This window comes from Gouania willdenowi, chromosome 24 (genome assembly GCF_900634775.1).
Source record: "Gouania willdenowi chromosome 24, fGouWil2.1, whole genome shotgun sequence".
NCBI classification, from domain to species: domain Eukaryota; kingdom Metazoa; phylum Chordata; class Actinopteri; order Blenniiformes; family Gobiesocidae; genus Gouania; species Gouania willdenowi.
This window is the reverse complement of record NC_041066.1, coordinates 14971490-14979975: the sequence shown is the minus strand read 5'-3', so window position 1 is coordinate 14979975 and position 8486 is coordinate 14971490. Positions and strand designations below refer to the sequence as shown.

The window sequence follows — 8486 nt, the reverse complement described above, 5'->3', positions numbered from 1 at the left end:
GGAGACATACTTTACACGAGTCATCTTTAGAACACAATATGTTAAGGGTTCATTTTTTCAGACCACTTTTTTCAGGAAATTTACTTTGATCTCCTGACATGTTTCGACTGCTAACTGCCAGTCTTCCTCAGAGGCATCTACTGATCGCTTTCATGTGTCCTTTCTTGTTTTTCACCAGTTTTTTTTTTTTTTCTTCACATGATCAGGAGGCAGAGGTTTAATATAACATTTTTACTCTCCCACACCTGGGTGACAGGGGGCTTGGCAAGCCTGAGAGAACTTTCAAGTTGGCCACGCCCAAAAAGAACTGACACATGAAAGCGATCAGTAGATGCCTCTGAGTAAGGCTGAACGATTAATTGCATTTGCGATATTATTGCGATTGTACATGCTGTTAAAGGTCGTTGGTAGTTTGATTTACCTAAAAGAAATAAACGTCCAATTGGTTAAAGCAGGTATTAGTTCTCCTTACGTTTGCTGCACTTTAATGTGTGAGATATTACTAACTGGATATTAGTAAGCTTTATTTTATTTTTTTTTATATATCTGTTTATTTTATTTATTTATAAACTGTCCTGTTAAGTTCAGAGTGTGTTTAAGGAGGTAAAGCCACAGATTTGTTTGATTTATTCTTGTAATATGTGCTTTAAAATCTATATTTTATATTTATTTAAAGTTTAAATAAATCTGAAATTCTGTATTATGAAACAGATTGGTTTATTGCGTGTGTGCATTGAAAAATACATGACAAGAGGCCCTTGAAAAAATTATTGCATATTCAATCGCAATATTGAGGAAAAAAAATCGCAATTACATTTTCCAAAATTGTTCAGCCCAACCTCTGAGGAAGACTGACAGTTGGCAGTCGAAACACGTTCGGAGATCAAAGTCAATTTCTTGAAAAGAGAGAATAAATGAAACCTTATTATATAATTTAATAAAAGGAGACAAAATGAACTTGTTGGGGTTTTTACAGGCTCACCTGTAGCACGGTGCTGTCCTTGAACCCAAAGCCATCTTTGAGCAGACAACTGATGTAGGTCATGTCCATACAGAGGAAGGGGCTCACAGGGGGGTGCTTGGTCATCTTGTTGCACACTGAGCACAGTAGTTTTATCAAGTCAAATATTTTCCTATGGAGCGTGCAGTCTAATCCGTCTCTGCACATGCACGTCCTTCCCTTTGGTTAGCTCACCTTCTTTAGCTCTCTTCTTAAAGTCTCTGACCTGCAGCTCTCCTCCTTGGACTCTGTCTGCAATAAGAGGTCGTTATGGTCACCTCACTCACATTCAGAGTAATGTGCCATCTATTACAACAGCAGAGCCCCCCACGCCCATTCCCATAATACTAATGACAGAGTGGGTTGCCATTCAGCTTGGCCCTGCACAGGTTAGCAATTTCTGTGATGTCTGCAGTCCTATATCTCATCAAATCCCCAGAGACAGGTGCAGATTACTCCTATTCCCCTGCCTTTCTGCCTACCATATAATGGAAGGGATAATAACACCCCGATGGCTCTATAATTATAGAAGGTAGGTGCGTGCGTGCGTGCGTGTGTGTGTGTGTGAGCACTAACCGATAAGGCCTGCATCCACAGCTCTATCAAAGTAATAGGAGAATGCAAAGAAAACAGAGTCGTCCAGCTCGTGGGGCTGATGAATAATTCCTTTTACCACCTTAAGTACTTCCTGATAACAAAGCTTGTATCCTGCATGACCTGGAGTGGAGGGGAAAAAATGTAACATGTTAGACATCCTCCAGTCATTACATTTCTAATCCCAGCTGTCCATTTATTCAAGCAGAACCATAATATGCTCACACTGGAGAGCAAATAACTGGTTTTAGATACATTAGTCCCTTAATGATGCATGGGAACAATCGTGTAGAGCAGTGGTTCTCAACCTTTTCAGCGTTTTAATCAGAAATAAAAAGGGTTTAAAGTGACCAAAAATGGTGAAAACGGTGTTAAAGGGATTTTTAAAACCACAGAAATTGGTTAAAAGTTGTAAAAAGGTTTCAAAAGTGTCAATATTGGCTTAAAAGTAGCAGAAAAGTGGGAGTAATTACTTTAAACTGGCAAATAATGGGCATGACAAATCGTGAATGTGGTTAAATTAGCAAAAATAAGCATGAAATATGGTGAAAAAAGGTAACAGTGACAATAATGGGTCAACATATGCAAGATGTGGTGGAAAAATGGCTGAAAATGCATTGAAATTTGATGGAGAAGTGGCAGAAATGGGAGTAATGCAGCAAAGACGCATTAAAAGGAGTGAAAATGTGGCAAGAAAAAGTGATGAAAATGGGGTCCCGACCCCAAGGTTGAGAACAACCGGTGTCGAGCAGGGGTGTCCAAACATTTAAGAGCTGCAGAATTGCAGTCCTCTAGGACCAAGCTTTGACACCTCCTAATTAGGGCTTTTTGACTCAGCAAACATTACATAATAAATACAAACAATTCAACAACTCAAATGATTATTCTTTCCTGATCTTCTAGACAAGCAGAACTTACTGTCTGGGTCGCCGCTCACTTGATAAGTCAGCCCTCCAAAGCTCCATTCATCCCTGAATTTCTTTGGCAGGCAAGAACTTTTAAAAACCCTCCATTCCAGCCCTGTGACAGCGCGGACAAGTTCACTCTCATTAGTGCTGCTGCTCCACACGAGGCTTTCACACTGAGATCTCTGTAGGGGCTAAGTAACCACGGCACCAGTTTCTAATGGTTCATAAATCCACCAGTGTTAGATATGAGGAGGAAAGGAAATCCAAGTTTAAGGTCAAAACATATTTAAACTAGCAAAACTGCAATAAGCCAGGTCACACAGCTGCTGTGTAATCGCACTAAATGAAATGGGTCGTACAGTAACAGTAACTGCTGGTATCTGGGAAGTAGCCAGGAGAGCTTTTTCCTAATTAAACAGCAGCACCTGTGTGTGCACATGATGGATAAAGACGCCCCAATAACTGCAGTGGAGCTCTTTCTTTTACCTTCTGCTCCCAGTGCTCCCAGCGTGACCAGCCGTGCAGCCATTAGTCCACTTCCTAGGTAGCTGTATGAAAGCAAGGGACACACACACACACGTATAAATAAAAGAAAACAGGAGCACACTGCACATCTAAAAATAGGACAAACACGCACCATGTGCCTATTATTCACCCCTAATGGCTCATCATTAACTAGCAGTTTACTTAATTAAAAACAGAGCCAAGCACAGTGGCATCGGTAACATAAACGGAGGCCAATTTAGAACTTTAAAGATGCACCGGTGTAATGTTCCGAGATGTAATAAATGAGGAATGAATTGTGTCAATGAGGAAAAATCCAGAACCATTGGTTACCTGTGAGTGTATAATTCAAACGTTGAATTAAAGAGATCAAATCTGGCAACGTAGTCGGGGAGAGGAACACTTTCAATGGTTTTCTACAGTGAGAAAATAGGCATAGCCATTAGAAAATGACTGCTTATTGTGGGGAAGTCTATGATTCTTCAAAGAGGAAGGAACTGACCCTGAGTTTGGGCAGAAAGGTGATCTGTGTGGATCCTCCTCCCAGATCCAGAATCCCCACAGCGTTCCTGGGCCGTCCTTGCAGGTTCCCTGAAAAAATGAGCTTGATTTCCTTTGACACCGCATTTAATGAGACATGTGACCATGCATATTGGAGTGCTAACTTTTACCCAGCACGTCTTTCCCATTCCCATCATCATTGAATCCTGTGTTAAGGTTTCATTTATTCAGACAACTGTTTTTCAGGAAATTTACTTTGATCTCGACATATTTCGACTGCAAACTGTCGGTCTTCCTCAGAGGTGACTGCTGATCGCTTTGATTTGTCCTTTTGAGGTATTTTAGGGCATGGCAAATAATAATAATAATAAATTATAATCACAACAATTGGGACAGAAGGAAACAAACGCTGGATCAAAGAAGCCATCGAGATGAGGAGGCGGAGCTTCAATATCAACAGGGATAAGGGAACATTTTTACTGTCCCACACCATTGGGTGACAAGGGGTGTGGCCAGCCTAACAGAACTGTCAAGTTGGCCACGCCCAGAAAGAACTCATAAGGACACGTCAAAGCGATCAGCAGACGCCTCTGAGGAAGACTGACAGTTACCAGTCGAAACATGTCAAGAGATCAAAGTAAATTCCTGAAATAAGTCGTCTGAATAAATGAAACCTTAACACAGGGGTGTCTGGATAATTTTAGTTCAGGGGCCAAATACGTAGCGGTTTATCTTAAGTGTTGTAAAATATGTACGGCACTGATAACATCAAAGCAATAAGTGACAGAATTCAGTCCCTGCTGGATTTTTACTTTCAATTCATTTTAATTTTGTGACCCATGTAATTTGAGGAAATTTTGTGGGATAATTTGAAGAAAATTGCAGGATTTTGAAAAAATTTGTACAGTTATTTTAATAACTTGAGATTAAAAATAACTGCCATGTGGAGTTTCATTTCAGAGAAAACATGAATTATTGTGTAAATTACCAAATATTCCAGTAGTAGATGGACGAATTCAAACTCCACTATATCTTTAGGGGTTTGCATGTTTCATTTGTATAAACACATGAATGCAGTCATTTTTTTATTTATTTTTTAAATTGTGAAAGAACAAAACTCCTCTAAATTACACAAAAATTGGTGACAAAAACAAGAATTTTTGAAGTGAATTGAACTGATATTGAAAGGACACAATGATAAGAAAATTCTTCTTTTTAAGGGACGGATTTGGCCCCCGTGCCTTGAGTCTGACCTGTGTGTCTTGACACATTATTTAAAAAAAGACGACAAAATGAACTTGCTAGAATTACCATTGAATCCTAGTTGTTGTTGTTGTTGTTGTTTTTATGTGTGGCAATAAAATGAATCGGAATTGTTTAGCCACATGTTTTCCTGGCCAAAAGACACATGAAGGGGAATCAAATACCTTGTTGCCTAGCACAGGCAGCTTGATAACCCCTTGGCTTTATTCTACCGCTACGACAACAAAAGAAAGCTTATCAGTTCAACCTCAGATGCTATCTTCAAAAGGTCTGTTTGGCAGACACATACAAGCTTGATGTAGAAAATCGTACATTCAGCAGGATACAGATCAGAGGAACCCCCGTGGGGAAGGAAAACATAGCTGAACATGGCTGTGGGATTAGACACTGATGATTTAGTGGCTATCTGTATTTAGGAGCTCACAATACAAACTGATATTTAATCAAATTATCCAACGTAAACATGTGGAGTTATAGAATCTTACCTGTCAGAAAGTTGAGAGATATCCATGCCAGGACTCCTGGATTTACAGCACGAGCACACAAACAAACCAGCAGCAGAAAACAGTTTACAGGTGGGAGTAAAAGCACAGAGCCATTATGGAGAAGCTGACAGGTAAATTAGCATCTACAATTCCATCACTTTACCTCCACAAAAAAGGTTGAAATTACATCCAGAGACGAGAGACAATTACAGTTATTTCACCAAGTAATTACAGACTTAAAGGGCACAAATGACCTTGTGGCATTTCACATTTTTATGTTTTCGTCATAAAAGACAGCAAGTGGCTAACACGGTTAGCGAAATGTCTTTAGTAAGCATTCAATCATCCTGTATATCTGCTTATGACGGGATTAGGATCATTAAAGTCTGTGTAAAGCAAATTCAGCCATTTTCTTCTAAACACATTAAATGGGTCTTAAATGTATTTCCTTAAAATATGTAAAAAACAATTCAACCATTTATAATGTCATTGTGGAGCTAGGCTTCACAAATTGTTTCAAATTCCTGTGTTCAGGATTTAATAGCGGCTCAGAAATCATAGCCTCGTTACGTAACGGAGCCATCATTAGCATAAACCCGCCCCTGCTGCTGAAGCGTATAAATACATTCAGTGCATTAGCTTGGGTGGTTTTCCTGCTCGCTCTCGAGTCCCGGATAGCATCTCTTACGACAGTTTGTAGCTAGCTAACCAGTCACTAACCAGTTAACCAGTCACGCCTCCTCTCAGATATTGAAAATATTGAACTCCAATGAAAGTTTGATGTGACGGACGCGCAGGCAGGAAAGCCAATCAGAGTCCTTGTTGACAATGACATCAGGCCGTCAATACGGACACCGCTCTTTTCACCCATTTTAGCATGGAGGAGAAAATAATCATAGTGGTGTGTGACCACTCGGAGCTCTACGGCAACACCTTTTTTTTTTTTTTTTCACCGGGACCGGACCAGGAAGGATTTGACGCATCTCCTGAAGAAAACAGTGAAACTCAATAAGTTGGATGTGTCGCTGGTTAGCCTGCTGAATCAAGGAACGCCGGAGTCAAGTGTCTTGACGGCACTTCAGCTTCCACAGAAGGTAAAGAGCATTGATTTTACTGGGATCCTCCATCGTTGATGGTGAAAAGAAATAGAATCTGGTTGGCTTCAGACGCACATATGAAGCGAATATGGGGGTCCGTCCGATGGCGCTACTATCGCTAGCTTCCGTTGTTACTGCCTAGAACAGTGAGGGGAGGCGGGGCCCGTCCTGCACGTGGGCGTGGTTCCAGCGCCTCTAGCTGACACCCCCCAGCGTTTCAGAGCAGAGAGAAGTTCTTGTTTTTCCATGATATTGAGACCTAATTTCATTTACTTAGCGATTTGTTTCATCTTTCAAATTTGGCTCAATGGTCAATGACACATGTTTCTGTGGTGTGACAAACTCATAACAAATTTATTTCTGCTTTACATGGACTTTAAAGTAAAGCCAGTTCACCTTACGTCAACATTTAAAGTTATTTATTAATATTTTTACGTGAAAATATGTAAATGGAAGAAAGAACTCATAAGGACACGTCAAAGCGATCAGCAGACGCCTCTGAGGAAGACTGACAGTTACCAGTCGAAACATGTCAAGAGATCAAAGTAAATTCCTGAAATAAGTCGTCTGAATAAATGAAACCTTAACACAGGGGTGTCTGGATAATTTTATTTCAGGGGCCAAATACGTAGCGGTTTATCTTAAGTGTTGTAAAATATGTACGGCACTGATAACATCAAAGCAATAAGTGACAGAATTCAGTCCCTGCTGGATTTTTACTTTCAATTCATTTTAATTTTGTGACCCATGTAATTTGAGGAAATTTTGTGGGATAATTTGAAGAAAATTGCAGGATTTTGGAAAAATGTATACAGTTATTTTAAATTTCCACGGGAACTTCAGCTCTAATAGAAACTTTTCATTGGAATTATTCATTCAAATAAAGCAGCAATTGGGAATAATTTTAACACAAATATTGGCATTTATGCAAAATAATATAATATAATATAATAATAATATAACCTTGAAATGATCATTAGGCGAGTCTGCAGTACGCTTAGTATCCACTAGAACTTCAGGAATCAATCCATCAATAGCCAACTATCTACTTTAAGATCATTTAGGGATTAGGTTTTTAAATACTACTTAAAATAAGATTTAAGTTTTTTGTTTACAATAAAATTGTTATTTTCTAAGTATATGCTAACAAAAATAAGATGAAAAACGGAAAATGTAATGTTCATTAGCAAAAGTAGATAAGCTTTGTTTTTTATTTCAGAAAAAATGTTCAGGTGATACGAGTCAAATCAAAGTTGAGTAGCTTTGACCAAAAGCCACTCAATTTTGATTTACTGAATTTACTGAAAATTTATAAAAACAGTCATCGACTTTTGCAAATTAATTCTTAAATTGTTAATTCAGTAATCCTAATTTCAGGTTAAAATTATTTGATACATTTCCATTAATTTAAATTAGTCATGGTAACTGCCACCAATGTTTACCTTTGTGTGGTTCCCAAAACAAATACACAAAAAACTATTGTGTTCTTTCCTGTATTGATGTTCAGGTCATTATTCTAAATGCTAACATCATTTTCCATAATTTGGCCCATAGATCAGACAGTCACATTTTTGTGCCGCCCCCTCCCCTCCTAAATAATGATCTATGGTGCAAATGAATAGCTGTATAATATAGTAAAGCTAAAGCTAAAGTATGAGGGAGTATTTGGCTTTTGGCACAGTAGTTATTTCTCACTGATGCAGGACAGCATTGTCAATTCTCCCTTGACTCCCAATTTAAGAAACTCTGGTTCAGAGTCTGCAATCAACCCTACATAGGGTATATGGGGAAAAAAAAAAATACTATTCTAGTAACGGATGCAATTTCTGCTGAAAGCGAGCGAGGTCTGTGTGGCATCTGCCCAATTATCTCTGTTTCTCACTCTATAAAGGACACCTGCTGTAATACTAGCAGAGGAATGTGTCGCCTGTGATGATGACCAAGGCTGGGCCAGACATTACCTTCATTGGTGCCGTTCATTATGCTGACGCTGTTGTCTGGGACTAAAAAAGGAGAGTCATCAAACACATGTTGAACCTAAGAGAGAGAGAGAGGGGGTGAGAGAGGGGGGTGAGAGGCACAGTGTGGGAAAAGGCAGGAAATGATAGCGGGGCAGCAGCATCAGAAAATGGCC

At 39.2% G+C, this 8486-nt stretch overlaps 1 protein-coding gene across 2 annotated transcripts in view; it reads right to left on the bottom strand.

Annotated features, from left to right (window-relative positions):
* LOC114457583 (ectonucleoside triphosphate diphosphohydrolase 5-like) overlaps positions 1–8486 on the bottom strand; it is a 36081-nt gene that overhangs the window by 2341 nt on the left and 25254 nt on the right. Inside the window, exons 5-13 of one of the 2 annotated variants that reach the window (XM_028439539.1) lie at positions 8314–8389; positions 5256–5291; positions 3509–3597; positions 3340–3422; positions 2989–3050; positions 2513–2614; positions 1577–1717; positions 1196–1252; positions 983–1098 (exon numbers count right to left, since the gene is read on the bottom strand). In XM_028439539.1, the coding sequence (XP_028295340.1) occupies positions 983–1098; positions 1196–1252; positions 1577–1717; positions 2513–2614; positions 2989–3050; positions 3340–3422; positions 3509–3597; positions 5256–5291; positions 8314–8389 (762 nt within the window). The remainder of the gene's footprint in view (positions 1–982; positions 1099–1195; positions 1253–1576; positions 1718–2512; positions 2615–2988; positions 3051–3339; positions 3423–3508; positions 3598–5255; positions 5292–8313; positions 8390–8486) is intronic. The other variant, XM_028439540.1, reaches the window with a different exon arrangement.